The sequence below is a fragment of the Arabidopsis lyrata genome (assembly GCF_000004255.2).
Source record: "Arabidopsis lyrata subsp. lyrata unplaced genomic scaffold ARALYscaffold_7, whole genome shotgun sequence".
NCBI classification, from domain to species: domain Eukaryota; kingdom Viridiplantae; phylum Streptophyta; class Magnoliopsida; order Brassicales; family Brassicaceae; genus Arabidopsis; species Arabidopsis lyrata.
The window spans coordinates 3,509,960-3,529,902 of NW_003302549.1; the positions used below are offsets into that span (position 1 = coordinate 3,509,960).

A 19,943-nucleotide genomic window follows, 5' to 3' on the forward strand; every position below is an offset into this window, starting at 1 on the left:
ACAAGAAGACAACACAATTTTCTTATTACTTATAAAAATTTATATTTTGTCTATAGACACATACATATATATAGAGACATGTAAATAGTAAAATGTAGGGTCCCTTCCCTAATTTAAAGCCTGCAACAGAAATGAGTGCACTTCTCTGTAGTAAACAGTAACACATCGGTCTTCTTCATGTCTTTGGATTTCTTTTTCGGATTTGGATTCTGTTTCAACCATATATTTCTTTAGATAAATACTAGATGACATTCTTCATCTCTTTCTCTGTGAACAACATTTTAAATAAATGGAATTTCAAGAAAGAAATTATATAAGATTTTCTTGATTCTGATTTATCTTTTTCAATATAATTTTTTTGGTCGGAAGATCTTAAAGATATGAAAATGGATTCGTGTCATAAACAGAGGGAGCTCCGTACCTGATTCGGCCCTCCTTCTTTTCAACTTCTTCTTTCTTGAATTTTTTAAAATATTTTCCCCTCAAAAATAAAAAGTTTTGGTTTGATCATTTAGTTATAAAATGTTGCTATTTGTTGATCTAGAACTCTGAATCTTTTGGTGAGGCAGATGATGAAGATTCTGGGTTTCTTCATGAAATTGTAATAAAAGTAAGTAAAAGTTTTTGTATTGTTTGCGTTCATGCAAAAGAGATTAACCAGACCCACTTTTCTCTTTTTCAGTTTTGTTGCATTATTTTGTTCTCTTTAATTTATATTTAATAACTTTATTGTTGATTTCTGCTTTTTGGTTCTCTTTAGGAACATAGAGAAGCTGCGGAATGAAAGTACACTGTTCTTTCACGGAGAAAGAAGAGAAATAAGCATTTTCTTCTTCTTCAGTTTTTAACACACATTTTGGAAATTTTGGTGTAAAAATTCTCTTTGGAACGTTTTGTTGTCTGAAATCTTCCCAAAGGTTCTATCAGTAGAAGAAGGATAAAGGCAAGTTCAACACTTTTTATGTTCTATGGACATTTGTAGTAATCTAAAGCTTTCTTTTTTACTTACTAGTTCACTGTTTTCACAGATAGCTTTAAAACATTATTGGTCTGTGTATCATTGAGCCTAGCTACTGCTTCATTAACTCATGTTTCGGTTCTTTATATATTTTAATGAAATATTTAATGACATAGTGAGATGTTCTCTGCCTCTTGCAGCATTTTACATTTAGTACTATTCTCCAAAGATTTTGTTTCTCAGATCTTCTGAAATCCTTTGTCTAAGTCTTTAATACTTGTCTTCTTGTTAATGCAGGTTCTTAGAAACCCAATGGACAACAACAACACTTTTAGTTCTCTGGATAATGCCATGACTAACCAAAATCCTCTTCTCATGGATTTTATTCCTTCAAGAGAAGATTCAACTTCATTCTCAACAATGCTTCCATGGAACTCCATCAGATCAGATCCTCTACAAATGGGTGGCTTTGATATCTTCAATTCTATGCTGACTAACAAATACTTATCATCTTCTTCACGGTCTATCGATGTTCAAGATAACCGCAATGTCGAAAGCTTTGAGTTCATGGCTCCTCCTCCTCCTCCTCCACTTCATCCTTTGGATCATTTAAGGCCCTATGATGATTCCTCAAACAACATGTGGGGTTTTGAGGCAAATAGTGTGTTTCAGACATATTCAGGTGTTGTTGGTCCAAGTGAACCAATAATGTCTACATTCGGGGAAGAAGATTTTCCGTTCCTGATTTCGAATAGAAGAAACAACGAGCTTTCATTGAGTCTTGCCACAGATGTTTCTGATGAATGCTCGGAGATAAGTATTTGTGCTGCTACTAGATTAGCCTCAGAGCAAGCTTCTTGCAGCAGCAAAGACATTTCTAATAATGTTGTCACTCAAGGTTTCTCTCAACTTATATTTGGCTCAAAGTACCTTCACTCTGTTCAAGAAATACTATCTCATTTCGCCGCATACTCGCTCGATTATTCATCTCGAGGAACCGAGCCAGGGGCTGCTAGTTCGGCCTTTACTTCACGTTTTGAGAATATTACCGAGTTTCTTGATAGCGATTCTAATAACTCGGAGGCGGTTTTCGGATCTACATTTCAAAGAAGAGCATTAGAAGCAAAGAAAACCCATCTCCTGGATCTTCTACAAATGGTATATATTCATTCACCTTTTTACATAAGTTAAAAAATGGTTTGATTTGATGAAGTTTTATGAGTTGATCTTTCTCTTCAGGTGGATGATCGATATAGTCATTGCGTAGATGAGATTCATACGGTTGTATCAGCATTCCACGCTGCAACCGAGTTAGATCCGCAGTTACACACCCGGTTTGCCCTCCAAACCATCTCTTTCTTATACAAGAACCTGAGAGAGAGAATCTGCAAGAAGATAATCTCTATGGGATCTGTATTGGAGAGAGGCAAAGAAAAGTCTCAAGAAAACTCTATGTTCCACCAGCATTGCCTTCTTCAGCAGCTGAAACGAAAGAACCATCAGATTTGGAGACCGCAACGAGGTTTGCCTGAGAAGTCTGTATCGGTTCTACGGACTTGGATGTTCCAAAACTTCCTTCACCCGTAACAATCCTTACTCTTCTTAACTCTACTTTATGATGAGATAATTAACTTAATTTTATAGCCAACATTTATGTTTATTTGATTGCAGTTACCCGAAAGATTCGGAGAAACATCTTCTAGCTATACGAAGTGGCTTGACAAGAAGTCAGGTATTGTCTCATGTTTGTTTTCTTATGCAATGACTCACTGATAACAATCTTTGTTTTCTTATGCAATGACTCATTGATAACATCTTTGTTTTCTTATGCAATTGACTCATTGATAACATCTTTGCTGACAATGATAGCAAGTTTGGTATTCAAATGAGTAATATCTTGACATATACTAGTGTCATAAAAACCGGTATTGGTTATTTAAGATGAGATTAGGGGTAATGAAACCTTGAACTACAAATTAGAATGAAATGAGACTAGATTATGTATTCTTGAATTCACAATAATGTTACTCAAGTCCTAAGATCTTAGTCGCACATATGTTTTGTTACTCATGCAAGTTAAAGCGGGCAAATGATAAAGTGTCTCTTTGTTGTGTGTGATTAAAGGTATCAAACTGGTTTATAAATGCGCGGGTTAGGCTATGGAAGCCGATGATAGAAGAGATGTATGCGGAAATGAACAAGAGGAAGCTAAACAATAGTCACCTTCAACCCAACGGAGCAACTCTTCGAATGCCAAAATCTGTTATGATGAGCCAAGCAATGCAAAAATAAGACAACAATTGTGTTACCAACTTGTGATAATTAGGCAATTGCTACTATATTATTGCCCAAAACCTAAAGCATGTACGACTATCATTACGTATGTTATAATTGTATATACAACTTCTTGTCTTGACTACTTCATCATCCTCATCACCATTTTACATAAAAATGAACGAGCTCATGAAAACTTATGTTACCAAAGGAGCAAACGACGTCGTACTTGGGACTGTCCTCCATAAACTGAATAAAATCACGTAGCATACGACGTCGTATGTTGGTTTGACGAGTATCTTCGGTCAACTAACAAAAACGCAGCGTTTTCGTTTCGTACGAACAATTTAGAAAGTAGAAAAGCAAGACACTTTGCTAAACTGAGGAAGAAAGTGTGACGACTGACGACGGAACTTTTACGGCGAATGGAGGAAGACAAAGCGGTCTTGACCGGAGCTGTAGCGACCCGAGTCACGATGGAACCTAGCGAAGACATACTCATATGCGTCGATGTTGATGCGGAATCGACGGTGGAGATGAAGACCACTGGAACTAACGGTAAGCCACTGAACAGACTGGAGTGCGTCAAGCTAGCCATTACTCGCTTTATTCACGACAAGCTTGCCAGAAATTCCGATCACCGCTTTGCTTTCGCTACCCTCTCCAAATCAGCTGCTTGGGTATACATACTTTCTCCCCCCAGCTCTCTTTATGTTAGGTTGCTTTTGCTTTTGAGTAAGCATGCTCCTTAGATGACAAATTTGGAATTCGTGATGTTCTTTGGACTATGGAAGTTTCTTGTATTGTTTCTAGCTCCTACATATGTTGAGAGAATCACTAGTGTGACTGTTAAAGTTAAGGCCTTTTATGTTCCAGCTAAAAAAGGAATTCACCAGTGATGCTGAATCTGCTGCTGCTTCTCTAAGGGAAATCTCAGCTACTAATTCCTCTGGTCCAGCGGATCTCACACTTCTGTTCCAGGAAGCGGCTCAGGGAGCCAAAACTTCCAGAGCACAAAACCGAATCTTGAGAGTGGTAAGTTTTGTTTTGTGCAAACACACCCTTCTCTAGCTACATGTAGCCTGAAAACAGAAGCTGTTTTACTGATTTCGTTTATATATTGCTCTTCAGATTCTCATATACTGCAGGTCATCCGTGAGACCAACCCATGATTGGCCCATAAATCAGAAGCTTTTCACATTGGATGTTATGTACCTGCACGACAAGTCAGCTCCTGATAATTGTACTCACGATGTGTATGACTCTCTTGTTGATGCTTTAGAGCGTGTTTCGGAGTATGAAGGCTACATCTTTGAGAGCAGTCACGGGCTTGCGCAGTCTGTTTTCAGGCGTATGTCAACGTTGTTATCACATCCTCCTCAAAGATGTGCTCAAGTTGATCTCCCCAAGCCCTCTGCAAAGAAGGTGACTGCGGCTAAGTTGGCAAATGCTTATATGACTTTTCTCTTCTTGTGCTGTTACAGATATTCTTTGATTTTGTTTCAGCCAGCTGTTTCCTGTGATCAGTCAACCTCGGGTTCAAAGAAAGGAGCAAAGCAACCGTTAGAAAAAACTTCTAATACAAACACAAAGAGAGTACACAGCCTAGGCAAAGAGAACGTATGTTTTTGTTCCTTTCACGTATTATAACTGTTGCTCATATAAAAGACTGTGAAAAACCATGGTTTACCAATTGCGAATTGCAGGAATAACTATTCATGGTTTCAGTTTCTTATTCTCTTCATATTGTAGATATTTTTTTCTTGAACATCCATTGTTTTATCTTTTATCCATACTAGTTTCATTTGCTCTAGACGAGTAAAAAATACAAACAAAAATTTGTAGACTCATGCTGAATCAATTCCTTGACAGGCATCTGATCTCAAAAACTATGATGAAAATTTAGTTGGGTCGAGGGTTAAAATCTGGTGGCCTTTGGATCGCGCGTAAGCATTTTGTATTTTGTTCTTTAATATACTACTTTAATTTATTTATTATTTCTGTGCTATGTATTTTCCTTTAATAGCTGAATCTGGACTAGCACCTCGGATGGTTGCATTTCTGTCGACCACGCCTGTAAATGAGTATTGGATTTTTACCACAGGTATTATGAAGCTGTGGTCATTTCATATTATTCTGCTAAAGCGAGACATCGGGTAAAGCCAATTTTTATATCAGTCTCCTACATAACTATTTTGATGGTTTATTGTGTATCATTAGCATATTCTCCTAAGTGATACATATTTGTTTAATTTGATCCAGGTCATTTATAGTATTTTATGTTTGTTATATGCTGCTGCTGCTGTGTCGTTTTCAGGTTCGCTATATTGATGGAGATGAAGAAATCTTGAATATGAGAAAAGAAAAGTGGTATTTTGTGAATGAATCAAAATTGCCAAAGGTGGGGAATTTATATCTCTCATCTCTGGGTTTTCTGTTTTCTTTCATTCTCCAGATTGTTTTATGCTTCCACATTTTCTGCCAGCAGGATAAAGAAGCTAATCAAACGGGATGTGTTGAAGAAGCTTCCACAATGTAAGCATTTCTTCTCCAGTTCCGGTGTTTTTGTGTTGCTGGAATAGCTAGACGTGAATTGTTGTTTATGAGATAAACTCAATGTTCTTGTGATGACACTGGAATAGCTACCTTTTCTCCATGCCAGGCCCCAGAAGAAGAAAGCTAAGACAAGCAAGGAACAGTCAGTTAATAAGCAATCAAAGATGCTTTCACCATTTCCACTTTATGTTAAAAAGGATGACGAGGTCATACATGGAGAGGTTCTTTCCTTTTTTTTTTTTTTCCAGCAACCAATCTCTTTTGTTTGAATCTTTCCACTTTTTTTCCTCAGGTTCCCCAAATATCAAGGAGGCAGGCAGAACAAGTTCTCAGTAGCTGTGCTAGCCAGCTCAAAAAGTATCTGACAGAAGCAGTGAAATCGTCGAGCGTCCCCTTGGATAAGCACAGTGATGTAGTGGATTCGATATGTGAAGGAGCATTTGATGCTTTAAAGCAGGAAGAAGTTGTTGCTAATGAAAAAGAAGTAAGCTCTCTCACCTGTACTAGTGTACTGTATCAAACTACCTTATTGTTTGTAGATAATATACTTGCATCATACAGATATAGATGGTTTTTGAGTACCAATGGTTATGCGAGTCGTCTAGTTTCATTGGCTCTCTCATGGTTCTAGAAATTTGTGTCTTCTGCAGGACCGTCAAGGCCCAAGGGAAGCGGCAGTAAAGGCATGCTTCTTCCTTCCTGAAACCAGCATTGAAACACTGAAATTCGTCATTTGTAAAAAGAAGATGAATGTCTTCCTTGCTTATGTTGGAAGTAGATTGCTAACTGTAAACTTATTTTCCGATCAGCAGGAACAACAGAAAGCAGCAGAAGTTTCTACCCCTGAGCTAACTTTTGTACCTGAGAGGAAACTGAACCTGGAGCATTCATTAAGTTTTTGTCCTCATGATTCATCCGTCAATCCAGCTATTTCTTCTATGAATGAGAATGGACGTAAGGATTTGTCCCCACGACATGAAACAGTGGCTGAAGGAGGAGTAAAGACTCAGGAAAGGAAAATCCTTGAGATGGTTCAACAACCAGTGGCTGAAGAAGAGGATCTTGCAGAAACTGAGACTCAGACACACAAGCGAGCGCGAGTCGAAAGTTCCAGCCTTGGTAAAGCTGATGGCGAGATGGAGAAGAAAGCTGCAGAAGGAGAACCCTCTTGCCGTTCTCAAAAATCCAGTGCTGAGCCCGGAGACTCGCAGCGCAAGAACCTCCCTGAACCTTGCTCTGTCACACAACAGCTGGCTAAGGTGAAACAGAGCATTTTAGACACTGTAGCCAGTGTAAGACAGTTTCGCTGTGAGCTGGAGAGAAAGGAACAGAGCATTGTAGATACTTTGAGCATTGTACGACTGTTCCGCTCTGAGATTGAGGAAAAGGAAGACATTCTAGAAGCTTCACTCCTGGAAATTGACGTGTTAGGTATGTGATACAAATGCTGAATGCTTTTGTGTTTTATTTTGGTTATAGGTCTCTCTGATAATGTGATGTTGAAACAAATAGGGGAGAAGATATCGGGAATCAACAAAATACTCAACTGAAGATCATGAAGTGAATTGCAACCTCTCCTCTTTTTTTTTTCCTTTTTTTTTTTATTTGGTAACCGGAACTAGTTGGACGAAGGAGTTAAGTAGTTGACAACCAGAGAGAGGTCTTTTTTTATATAGCATGATCTCTCTCGTTCAAGTCTAAAGACAGTTGATTTTGGGAATGTCAAGCCAAAAGCAATAGCATCGAAAGGCCGTTGCTTCTTATAGGCACCACTTTTGATGATTTAACAAAGTTGGAAGTAGCCCAATTGCTGATACAACAGAGCAACGCAAGTCACAAACTAACCCTTGGAAAATACAAACTCCATCATTGAACAATTCGAGGCTAATTTTGCTGATTCTCGATAATAGTCGATATCTTCTTACCCATCTCTGAGTCTTCATCAAGACGTTATAGCGAACTTGCTAATTTACAATGTCTTTCCATGAATTGGTTGCTGACGTAATCATTTTTTTAAAATGTAAAAATCCTGATCGTCTTAGGTGAAGCACCAAAACGCATCGTTTTGGTCAACCCGGACGAACGAACAACTAGAGAAGAGAGAAGGAGAAAGAAATCTGACAATCTGAGGAACATCGACGGCGAATGGAGGAAGACAGAGTGGCCGTGACCGGAGTAGGAGCGACTCGATACGCGCTTAAACCGGGGCGTATAAAAAGCGAAGACATACTCATCTGCATCGATGTAGACGCGGAATCGATGGTGGAGATGAAGACCACTGGAACAAATGGTAGACCTTTGATCAGGATGGAGTGCGTCAAGCAAGCCATTATTCTCTTCATCCACAATAAGCTCTCCATTAATCCTGATCATCGTTTTGCTTTCGCTACTCTCGCCAAATCTGCCGCTTGGGTATATTATTACTTTCTCTTCAATTTGGGGGTTTCTTTTGATTTTGTGTATGCTCCTCAATTTTGATGTTTATAGGAGAAATTTGTTAGATGTTTAACACGATATTTGCATTTGCTTGTCTTGTGAGTGAATTGATTTTGCTTCCCTTAGTTACTCTCTTCAAAGTTAACCAAACCTTCGTTTCTTCACAACTAGATTCTAATTTGCGATTGTGGGGACATATTTTTGAATCCTTAGTCTTAAACCTGGTTTTTCATTGATGCATGTTTAATGTTTTGGTGAACATTCTTTCTTTACCTGATATGAAACTCGATTGTTTTTTCACCTGATAATGGTATTCATGTTACAGTTTGTAGCCTCTAAATGTCGTCTTGAGAGAATCACATTTTATGCGCTCCAATAATGAATGTTGTCTGGGAAAGAATGTCAATGTAACTTTTCTTTTGTTCCTCTCTCTCTTTCATTTAAATGTTTCAGCTTAAAAAGGAGTTCACCAGCGATGCTGAATCTGCTGTTGCTTCCCTTAGGGGATTGTCAGGTAATAAATCCTCTAGTCGAGCGGATCTTACACTTCTCTTCCGAGCAGCGGCTCAGGAAGCCAAAATTTCCAGAGCACAGAACCGAATTTTCAGGGTGGTAAGTTTTATTTTGTGCAAATACAGTCTCCTCTAGCCTGAAAAATAAGAGCTGTTTTACTGATTTTGTTTATGTCACCCTGCAGATTCTCATATACTGCAGGTCATCTATGAGACCAACCCATGAGTGGCCCTTAAACCAGAAGCTCTTCACGTTGGATGTTCTGTACCTGCACGACAAGCCAAGTCCTGACAATTGTCCTCAAGATGTGTATGACTCTCTTGTCGATGCAGTAGAACATGTTTCAGAGTATGAAGGTTACATATTTGAGAGCGGTCAAGGGCTTGCACGGTCTGTTTTTAAGCCCATGTCACTGTTGTTATCTCATCCTCAACAAAGATGTGCTCAAGATGATCTTGACATCCCCAGGTCTCTTGCAAAGAAGGTGCCTGTGACTGAGGCGGCAAATGCTCTAGATCATCACAATGGGAACAACATTCAGATCATAAACTAATGAAAACACTTTTTTTTTTTTTTTATGTATCTTTTGGTCATGACATGGTTGTAAGTTTCGCATGTGAAAAAAATACTCAAAACTAGTGACAACTTGTTCTAGATCCATAAGTAAGAAACTCAAATGTCCAAATAATTTTCTTATTTAACGGAAAATACCTCATCAACTCCTCAAGGGCTCTAATAATGTTTCAGCTATAGGTGATGAATTATATATGTCGAATATGATCTAAATAAATTGAATAATGTTACTACTCTTATCTTTTATCCCGATAAGCATATCAGCAAACTCTTCATATGAATCAATTATAACATAGATAATGCAGTGTACTACAACACGTCATTGTGTGCCCGATCGGCCAACGTATATAAATTATTTTCTCTTTTCTCTTTTTGTTTTTCGTTTTTCAATAGACTTTTGTTAAATTATTCATATAATATATTTTCTCGCAGTTAATTGTTTCGTTACATGGATATCTTAGTTTATGGAAATGTGTGGCTATGAGAACGAGAAGCTAAGAAATACTATGACATATCAGTGTTGCAAAGTCAAGACATTAATCAACTTGTTTGAAAAATATATACTATATTTCACAAAACAATAATTATTGGTATTCTGCCGTCTCATGTCAGTATGACATATGCTGACAATTTTTAAATTTAGAACAAAACCGTAAATTAATGTGTTTAATCTATCTAGTTTAGGCCAAAAACAATTTTACCTGCGAGTGATATATGGTTGCCACAGAAGTTTAAGCAAGTGGCTGCTGACATATTTCCGATAGGCTTCTTGTTAACGCCACTTGATGTTTGTATCATTGTACTTCGATGTAGAGCTTCTAATCAGTTTTTTTATCTTTTTGATGTTTAGGTTGACATATACTTTGAATATTCAGTGTTTAAAAAAGTGATTGCCTTATCGTTTCTTTGGGGACTGGGATGTTAATTACAATCTCCGATCCAAGGACGGATTGATTTCACCAAAAATCCATTGGCTTATCCAAAGAAAGCTCTTCATGGTTGACGTTAATACGAAATCATGAAAACATATGCATGCTTAGTTTCGTCTCCTTTCGAGTTTATCCTTATATCTAGAGCAACATTCTGGTTCGTAAATGTCCTCTATACTAGCTAAATAGACCATGTCACCACGACTTTAGGATAACCTAAAATTTTATCAAAACATTAAAATCAAAAGAATGCATGTTGCCATGCATTTGGGTTAAAGATGACGATGCCAACAACATGTACGGCATTCGTTCTCTCACGATATCCATCTATATATATTAGATCCTTTTGTACGGCCTAACTTTACGAGAATAATATGAAAATGATTTTTTAATAACGTTTGACTAAATTATTAAATTAAGAATCTATTTAATCAAAGATTGGAATCCTACAAGATGACACATCATGTGCCTTTCTAATTGAGGAGCGGGGTAGTCTATGAGAATAAAACAAATTTTAAAATTAATGTCGAATTGTTTGACTTTTACATCTCACGAACAAAATATTTTAGTCAACTAGTTTATTTTCTGGCGACGATATATATGGTACCATCGGTTAAAATAGACGGTATTAACTATTAATCTTTTTTTTTTTTGATAATTATTAACTATTAATCTTACAAATGAACAATGATAATTAGTCTTTAACTTTAAAAATATCCAAAGCTATATAATATTCCCTCCGTTTCGTTTTAGTTGTCGTTTAAGGTTTTTTCACACAAATTAAGAAAAATAATAAATTTTCTGTTTTACCCTTTATTAATATATCCTATAAATTTTTTCATTGGCCAAAACATTAAAATAATAGGGATAATACTGGAATTTTTACCAAATACATTTGCATTGAAAACCTAAAACGACAACTATTACGAAATAAAATTTAAGTACTAAAACGACAACTAAAACGAAACGGAAGGAGTAATAAGAGTGGGTAAATGAGTTCACATCTAATTTAGAAAAAATTAAAACTAAAATATCAATACATTTCTTTTCAAAATAACGTGTAGTCACAATATACTGTATGTAGTACATATTTCTGTATTTCTGAATAAAAGGCCAACTAGGTCATTAATATTTTTTAAAAAAGTATAGAAAATTATTGATAAAAAGGATGTCAGAGTTGACCCTGTTGTTGTATCGTTTGATATGTCCAAAAGGTCAGGAAAAGCTGGCTTAATTAGTAATTACAGAGCACATACGTCACATTTGTTTATTAATACTCTTTTCGTTTACAAAAGTTCAGAGGAAATAAATATTATCTTAATTTATTTAATAATTGTAAAAGTATATTATGCAACATAAAACATGGCATTTTTTGTAAAACTATATTAATGCAAGAGGAAGTATTTTCTGTAAATTTTATGTAAGTGCTAGTTAATAATTAGAACCTTAAAAAAAAAAAGTTATCTGAGCAAACTAACTATGGTTTTGTGTTATGTACCTTGTTGTCCCACCCAACATAGTGTATTGTCAAATTAAAAACCGAATCAAAACTTAATTTCATACACAGAGCATACTTCTTCAGAAATAAACTCTATGAAAGATAAAACCACTACATAAAATCAAAAACAAAAGAAGGTTTTTTTTTTTTTTTTGTTCAATGTACTCAAGACTTTCCTAAAGATCATATTGTTCAATAATTAAGAACGCATACTAATAGATCGATCTGTCATCTTCTTTAGGTTAAACTCCATTTCTTCAATTCTCTTTTTTTTTTTTTGATAAATTTACATACATAGTTAGCAAGCTTTCCTTTGGTCACATATGTGGATGAATGAATGTTTCTATAATTAATTAAATATTTGGTGCGTCTAATCTTGTTGGCAATGACTCGAAATCGAAATCTTATTAATATTCTCGAATAAATCAATTAGTAGTTTAGTAGTTTAAACAAGATACCTATCACACCACGTCATGTGCCCTTTCAATTGAATCTTGGGATGTTCCAGATAACTTTTTCAACTATATTAATTGTAAATTGCTATACGTTGTCACTGCCACCAGGAGCCAGCCTTACAACTACACAAGCTATGTTAATTTCTTAATTTACTGGAGTATGTCAAATAACTGGGTTTCTCATTAGTACCTATTCTTTAATTCTAACTGGTGGAAAAACGATTCATTTATAATTATTTATTCTGGCGGTTAATCAAATATATCTGCCAGAATATTCAAAAACATGTTATCAATAATAGAATATTGATCGACCGCCTGGAAATTAAAAATTATTCTTCCTAAAATGCCTGAAGATACAAGTCATCGAGATGAATAAGTATATATATTAATCCATACTATAAAATAAGAAGTATGTAATAATATATATATTCCTAAATAAGATTCACAAAGAGCTATATATCTGGGTATAAGCAATAAGCAAAGTCGTGTATCATCAAACTCATTCATTTGTTTTTATCATCTCTCCTCTTTACATATATATACAAAAAAAAAAAAAAAAAAAAAAAAAAAAGGCAAAACACAAAAGATCTAAGAGAAGAAAAATGGGATTTTGTTTGTGTTTATCATCAGGAGGATCAACAGATCGAAATCAGATTTATGAGATAACTGATTATGGACAAGAAAATGCAGTTTTATACTCTGATGTTCCTCAAGACTTTGGCTCTGTCTCTTCTTTAGCCGGAGGCAAGGGCTTGAACCAAGATGCTGCCATTCTCCACCTGGTACTTATACTTTTGAAAAACTATATAAATATATGTTTGTCTTCAAAACAACTAATTTGTTTTTAACGAAATGAAATGATAAATTTTTAGGGATATGGAACACAAGAAGGAGCGTTATGTGGAGTGTTTGATGGGCATGGACCGAGAGGTGAATTCGTAAGCAAGATCGTAAGGAACCAATTGCCATCTATACTATTAAGTCATATGAATAATCATTCAGTGACTCGAGATTGGAAACTCATTTGCGAAACATCGTGTTTGGAGATGGACAAAAGAATTCTTAAAGTTAAAAAGATTCATGATTGCTCTTCTTCTGGAACTACTGCTGTTCTCGCCGTTAAACATGTAAGTTATTAATATCTTTGATGCTTTTTTACCGCTTCATATTTATGTGATGTTTTATTTTTCAAAAAAAAATTGTAAGATGATCAACTTTTTTTCATTGTAATTTAATTGAGTGTCTATTGGTATGTCAACGTTTCAAATTTACAATGAAATATAGATTCTTCATTTTTTTGTATTGATGATAACAACTTAACAACAATATTTGAACAGGGAAACCAAGTGATGGTGGCAAATCTTGGAGATTCAAGGGCTGTGATGATTGGAACAAGTGAGAATGGAGAAACCAAGGTGGTTCAGTTGACCAATGACCTGAAGCCAAGTGTCCCAAGTAAGTTCTTGAAGCTATGGACAAAAGTGATGTTGTAAACAAGCAATAATACGTACCGGTTTCATTATGGTTAAGCATTTTTTGGGTTGATTGAATTTGCAGGCGAAGCGGAGAGAATAAAGAAACGAAACGGAAGGGTATTGGCTTTAGAGTCGGAACCTCACCTTCTAAGAGTTTGGCTTCCAACCGAAAACCGACCAGGCCTAGCCATGTCGCGGGCTTTTGGTGATTTCCTCCTTAAAAGCTACGGTGTCATTGCGATTCCACAAGTCTCTACGCATCAAATCACTTCCAGCGACCAATTTCTACTGCTTGCTTCTGATGGGGTACGTAAACTTAAACCTAAACTAAAAACGTGCCAAAGCCAAACCATACTTTATTATATGAGACCATGCTTTTGTATTTTGGTTACTATTGATTAAAAACCGAACCAAAATCCATGTTCTATTGTGGCCCAACCATTTAAGGCTTTCCTTAGTTATTTTATTAATCAACTTGGATCCAAATATTATAATACGACCAAATCCAAAGTAAAGCCCATTAGTTTTAAAATCAATCTATTCATTTGAATGACCCACGTAATTAATAAATATCTCTCGTTTCTTGTGGTGCATATAAAGGTGTGGGATGTACTTAGTAACGAAGAAGTGGCAACGGTGGTGATGAAGTCAGAAAGTGAGGCAGGAGCGGCCAACGCGGTGGCAGAGGCGGCGACTAATGCGTGGATCCAGAAATATCCAACGGTTAAGGTTGATGATATCTCTGTCGTGTGTCTCCCTCTCAACAACAAGAGGCCACAGCCACAAATATGAACAAAACCCACTTGCTCAAATCAAAGAATCATGACACGACAGCTCACACAAGACTTTTGTGTTCTGCCTATTGAGTGATCGTGACTCTATATATATATATATACCGTTGTATCTTAAGTCGGCTGATTAATTAGAGAAAAAAAAATAAAAAAATAAAAAAAGAATGATAGAATTTAATTAGGAATGGTGTGTGTCGTGGGATAAAAGCAACCATGAATTATGACATTTTGGACACATGTCGTGGGAATCTATGTATAATTATTGGACTGGCTCGGACTAGTTCAAATTGATTCTGTAATTGCTATAGAAATTTGATAAATGATAATAACATATAACAAAATGATAGTATTGATTTTGACCAATAGTTTATAACCAAATTATTCAATGACGTATTTATTGGTAATATACTCATGATAATAGAAGTTTGATTGCTTAGACTATCAGAATTAAGTGAGTTGAAGAAAACAAGAGGCAGAAAGAAACAAAAGTAGATATTTTGCCGAATAATCCAAAACAAATAATTTTTACGTAATTAAGTTGCTAATTGCTATATAGACTGAAAGGAAAAGATTCTATCTTGTTGCCCCACAAGGCCACAAATTTTGGCATTCCATCTCTGACTAAGAGTCTTTAAGAGAATATTCAGTTTTCGATTATATAAAATTTGGGATAAATTATTCTCTTATATTTTATAGGAGTGTTTAATCCGAAAACAAATTGATCCCATCTAAAATAGTCAGTCCAAAAACCCGAATTATAGATTAATTTAGTTTCAAAACTAAATCATCTTATAGTTCAAGTTAAACACACTTGGCATGATCACTGGAGAGGAAATAGTGCTTATTTTTCTCCTTTCGCATGATTCTCTCATGTTTTTCTTTTCTATTCAGATACTAGTCTCTTTTAACTCATGAGTGATTTGTGAAACAAATGACAGAATTCAATAATGTGTTTTAAATTGAAAACATGTCCATTTTTTCGACAAAAGTCCTTACAAAACATAAATAACTCGCGAGCCAATGTCACAAAAGGAAGTATCATCACGCAATAGAATTTTCAAAATATGTCTAAATGTGCAAATATATCCATTTATAAAACTAAATAAGTAAATATCCAATTTTAGCTAGCTTTGCGTGTTCATTATATAAACAACGACAACGTATGTGTTCTCCAATCAGATAAAAGATTCAATTTTATTTAATAGTCTGCCCGGCGATAAAAAAAGATTCCTATCAACATCATCAACACTCGCCGGCTAATGGCCACAACGATGACACGTGTCCCCGTCGGCGCCTTCCTTCTTGTTCTCTTAGTCTCGCTGGTTGCCGTCTCCACCGCGAGAAGCGGTCCTGATGATGTTATCAAACTACCGTCGCAGGCTTCTCGGTTCTTCCGTCCTGCTCAAGACGACGACGATTCTAACGCCGGTACTAGGTGGGCTGTTCTAGTCGCCGGATCTAGCGGATATTGGAATTACAGGCATCAGGTACTGTTACGACCAGTCTAAATAAACTCTTTTTTCTCCAATCGGAAATTTTTGAATTTTGCCTCCGAGTGCTGCTATGTGGTGTTTGGTGTGATTCTAGATACTAAGTTGCGTTGTGATTTGATAGGATTGCCTCCGATTGCTATGTTTGGTGTTTGTTTTAGATACTAATGAGTTTGCTAACTATTCAGGCTGATATATGCCATGCTTATCAACTTCTGAGGAAAGGTGGACTGAAAGAGGAGAATATTGTGGTATTCATGTATGATGATATTGCTAACAATTACGAGAATCCAAGGCCTGGAACCCTTATCAACAGCCCTCATGGGAAGGATGTCTATCAAGGAGTTCCCAAGGTCTTTTGCTTTCTTACGTACGTTTTCGGGTTTGTGATGGCTTTACTTAAGTGGTTGGGATTATTTTTCGTATGGCAGGATTATACTGGAGATGATGTTAATGTTGATAATCTATTTGCTGTGATCCTTGGAGACAAAACTGCTGTTAAAGGGGGAAGTGGAAAGGTTGTGGATAGTGGTCCTAATGATCATATCTTCATATTCTACAGTGACCATGGTGGTCCTGGAGTTCTCGGTGAGTTCCGTAAAACCCATAAATTAAATGGTTTTGGACCAAAAAAAATTGATGGTTCTTTGTCTTTTTTGTTTGCAGGGATGCCGACTTCTCCTTACCTATATGCAAATGATCTCAATGATGTCTTAAAGAAAAAACATGCTTCAGGAACCTACAAAAGCTTGGTAAATCGCTAAGGTTCCTTTTTTCGTTGGTACTGCCTATGAGTAATGATACTAAAAGGCAAACCTGCAGGTGTTTTATCTCGAAGCTTGTGAATCTGGAAGTATCTTTGAAGGGCTTCTTCCAGAGGGTTTGAACATCTATGCCACAACTGCATCAAACGCCGAAGAAAGCAGTTGGGGTACCTATTGCCCTGGAGAGGAACCTAGTCCTCCACCGGAGTATGAAACTTGTTTAGGTGACTTGTACAGTGTTGCTTGGATGGAAGATAGGTAAGCTAAAGAATCCTGATACGCTAATAGGAGTTGCAGTGTTCTACTTCTCATGTTTATGAATCTCTATGGATTTCCCATAATATTGATTCTGATTTGTTTGAAATGCAACAGTGGTATGCACAATTTACAGACTGAGACTCTGCACCAGCAATATGAACTTGTAAGTTTCTAGTTTCTATGGAAAGCCTGTAACGATGGAGCAAAAACATTCTTAACTGTAAATTAGATTGTTAGCAAATATGTGCATCATAAGTATGTTTGTGTTTTCAGGTGAAAAGGAGGACTGCACCTGTTGGGTACTCTTATGGTTCTCATGTCATGCAATATGGCGATGTAGGACTTAGCAAGGATAATCTCGATCTTTATATGGGAACAAACCCTGCCAATGACAATTTCACATTTGCGGATGCCAATTCACTGAAGCCACCTTCAAGAGTTACAAACCAGCGTGATGCAGATCTTGTCCATTTTTGGGAAAAGGTTATTTTCCTTTCTTGTTTGCATCTTTTGGATACTCACTTGGACTGCTAAATACAATTTCGTTTGCATGTTATTGTTTTCATGAAGTACCGAAAAGCACCAGAAGGTTCCGCCAGGAAAACAGAAGCTCAGAAGCAAGTACTTGAAGCCATGTCTCACAGACTTCATGTTGACAATAGCGTTATACTCGTTGGAAAAATCTTGTTTGGCATTTCGGAAGGTCCTGAAGTGCTAAACAAAGTACGGTCTGCTGGGCAACCGCTAGTCGATGACTGGAACTGCCTTAAAAATCTGGTAAATTAATACGTCACTTGCCCCTTAAGACTTTGTTGTGTCAATCTTATCATCAGCCCTTATGGTTTGTATTGAAAAACGTATTGGTTTAGTCATGGGATAACATCGATCATAATGTAAGATGAAAAAAATCTCATAGAGATTGTGGAGCCCAGCACTCTATTATTAGCCAGGCCCCAGAGAAGTCAAGATACTTGCGTTGCAACTGGATATTCTGTAGAAATCACATCATAAATCTGGGCCATACTGATTTTGACGCAGGACTCTATTTACTCTTATCCTATGTTTAGGAAGTTTCAAATTATAAACTCATTGATTGAAGTTTCATATAGAGAAGAACTGATAATCTTCATTGTATGTTCAGGTGAGAGCTTTCGAGAGGCACTGTGGATCGCTGTCTCAGTACGGTATCAAGCACATGAGGTCCTTTGCAAACATTTGCAACGCAGGGATCCGAACTGAGCAAATGGAGGAGGCAGCTTCACAGGCTTGTACCTCAATCCCACCTGGTCCTTGGAGCTCGCTTCACCGTGGATTCAGTGCATAGAAACCCTAAACCCTCTTCGCATTTGTTTATACTACCAAATCCCCAAATATTCCTATTTCCATTTGTAATGATTAAATCATTATTCTCCCTGTATATCTCACTATCATTTCCCCGCTGCAGTGTATAATATGTATTTGCTATGTACAAATGCTTGTAGAAACTAAAGTTGAATGTATATTACATGTAAATTTGGGAGTTGTCAATCTTATGGATGGTTCTTTTTTTATAGCAGAAACAGCAGAAGAAGATAGTAAAAGAGAATTTTATTAGAACTTGAGAAATGATCATCTCATGGTTTTTACATTATCATTACTGGGCATTCTCCCATCTCATCATACTCTGTGAATTCCTCCCCGCTGGACAAATCAATATCATCAAATTTGGTTGGTTTTCACGTAATTGAAAATTAACATTTAAATTTAAATCTTCTTTTAAATAAATATTTTTTACACTTCAAAATTTTAGATAAGCTCAAAATATTTTATTTTAAATACCGGAAACTAAAATTGAAACGTTTTTAATTAAAAAGAAAATCTTAAAATAAATGTTAAATTTTAATTATGTGTAAACAGATTGAAACTTAACACCTTTAACCGACCTAAAGAGATTCTAACCGGATGTTAAGTTTGGTTGGTTTTCAACGTAATTAAAAAATTAACACTAAAAATTTAAATCTTCTTTTTAAAAAATATTTTTTATACTTAAAAACTTAGTTATAAAACCGGAAATTAAAGTTGAAAACGCTTTTAATTAAAAAAAAATCTAAAAAGTAAATGTTAAATTTTAATTACGTGTAAACAAGTTGAGCTTAACACCTCTAACCGACTTAAAGAGATACTAACCGGATGTTAAGTTCGGTTGGTTTCAACGTAATTAAAAAATTAACACTTAAAATTTAAATTTTCTTTTTAAAAAATATTTTTTATACTTAAAAACTTAGTTATAAAACCGGAAATTAAAGTTGAAAACGCTTTTAATTAAAAAAAAAATCTAAAAAGTAAATGTTAAATTTTAATTACGTGTAAACAAGTTGAGCTTAACACCTCTAACCGACCTAAAGAGATACTAACCGGATGTTAAGTTCGGTTGGTTTCAACGTAATTAAAAAATTAACACTTAAAATTTAAATTTTCTTTTTAAAAAATATTTTCTATACTTAAAAACTTAGTTATAAAACCGGAAATTAAAGTTGAAAACGCTTTTAATTAAAAAACAAATCTAAAAAGTAAATGTTAAATTTTAATTACGTGTAAACAAATTGAGCTTAACACCTCTAACCGACCTAAAGAGATACTAACCGGATGTTAAGTTCGGTTGGTTTCAACGTAATTAAAAAATTAACACTTAAAATTTAAATTTTCTTTTTAAAACATATTTTTTATACTTAAAAACTTAGTTATAAAACCGGATAGTAAAGTTGAAAACGTTTTTAATTAGAAAAATATCTAAAAAGTAAATGTTAAAATTTTAATTACGTGTAAACATGTTGAACTTAACACCTCTAACCGACCTAAAGAGATACTAACCGGATGTTAAGTTCGGTTGGTTTTCAATGTAATTAAAAAATTAACACTTAAAATTTAAATATTTTTTTTAAAAAATCTTTTTTATACTTAATATTTTAAATAAGTTCAAAAATATTTATTTAA

At 35.5% G+C, this 19,943-nt stretch overlaps 5 protein-coding genes across 8 annotated transcripts; all 5 read left to right on the top strand.

Annotated features, from left to right (window-relative positions):
* The first annotated feature begins 53 nt into the window (after nt 1-53).
* On the top strand, nt 54-3,380 carry LOC9303287 (homeobox protein ATH1). The gene is made up of 6 exons (XM_021019479.1): nt 54-610; nt 761-943; nt 1,256-2,116; nt 2,198-2,541; nt 2,630-2,690; nt 3,083-3,380. The coding sequence occupies exons 3-6, from the start codon at nt 1,271-1,273 to the stop codon at nt 3,248-3,250; spliced, it is 1,419 nt and encodes a 472-aa protein (XP_020875138.1). The 5' UTR covers nt 54-610; nt 761-943; nt 1,256-1,270; the 3' UTR covers nt 3,251-3,380.
* Nucleotides 3,381-3,565: 185 nt separating this feature from the next.
* Nucleotides 3,566-7,602, top strand: LOC9303288. 4 transcript variants are annotated; one of them, XM_021018750.1, is made up of 13 exons: nt 3,592-3,912; nt 4,109-4,267; nt 4,364-4,657; nt 4,739-4,852; nt 5,105-5,178; nt 5,337-5,388; nt 5,550-5,633; nt 5,718-5,767; nt 5,895-6,009; nt 6,081-6,272; nt 6,439-6,471; nt 6,601-7,219; nt 7,301-7,602. In XM_021018750.1, exons 1-13 carry the CDS (start codon nt 3,658-3,660, stop codon nt 7,336-7,338), a joined length of 2,079 nt encoding a protein of 692 aa, XP_020874409.1. In that variant the 5' UTR covers nt 3,592-3,657; the 3' UTR covers nt 7,339-7,602. The 4 variants fall into 4 exon arrangements, 3 of the variants coding, with proteins under 3 accessions (XP_020874409.1, XP_020874411.1, XP_020874410.1); XM_021018752.1 differs by having other exon boundaries at nt 5,895-5,994; XM_021018751.1 differs by having other exon boundaries at nt 5,721-5,767.
* A 190-nt stretch (nt 7,603-7,792) lies between these two features.
* On the top strand, nt 7,793-9,459 carry LOC9303289. The gene is made up of 3 exons (XM_002867171.2): nt 7,793-8,200; nt 8,678-8,836; nt 8,922-9,459. Exons 1-3 carry the CDS (start codon nt 7,934-7,936, stop codon nt 9,288-9,290), a joined length of 795 nt encoding a protein of 264 aa, XP_002867217.1. The 5' UTR covers nt 7,793-7,933; the 3' UTR covers nt 9,291-9,459.
* A 3,183-nt stretch (nt 9,460-12,642) lies between these two features.
* Nucleotides 12,643-14,807, top strand: LOC9303290 (probable protein phosphatase 2C 61). Its single transcript, XM_002867172.2, has 5 exons — nt 12,643-12,974; nt 13,065-13,319; nt 13,530-13,647; nt 13,750-13,973; nt 14,268-14,807. Exons 1-5 carry the CDS (start codon nt 12,795-12,797, stop codon nt 14,457-14,459), a joined length of 969 nt encoding a protein of 322 aa, XP_002867218.1. The 5' UTR covers nt 12,643-12,794; the 3' UTR covers nt 14,460-14,807.
* A 725-nt stretch (nt 14,808-15,532) lies between these two features.
* LOC9303291 (vacuolar-processing enzyme gamma-isozyme) lies at nt 15,533-18,520 on the top strand. Its single transcript, XM_021018993.1, has 9 exons — nt 15,533-15,945; nt 16,137-16,301; nt 16,380-16,536; nt 16,615-16,700; nt 16,771-16,970; nt 17,085-17,133; nt 17,244-17,453; nt 17,541-17,747; nt 18,112-18,520. Exons 1-9 carry the CDS (start codon nt 15,718-15,720, stop codon nt 18,292-18,294), a joined length of 1,485 nt encoding a protein of 494 aa, XP_020874652.1. The 5' UTR covers nt 15,533-15,717; the 3' UTR covers nt 18,295-18,520.
* The last annotated feature ends 1,423 nt before the right edge of the window (nt 18,521-19,943 follow it).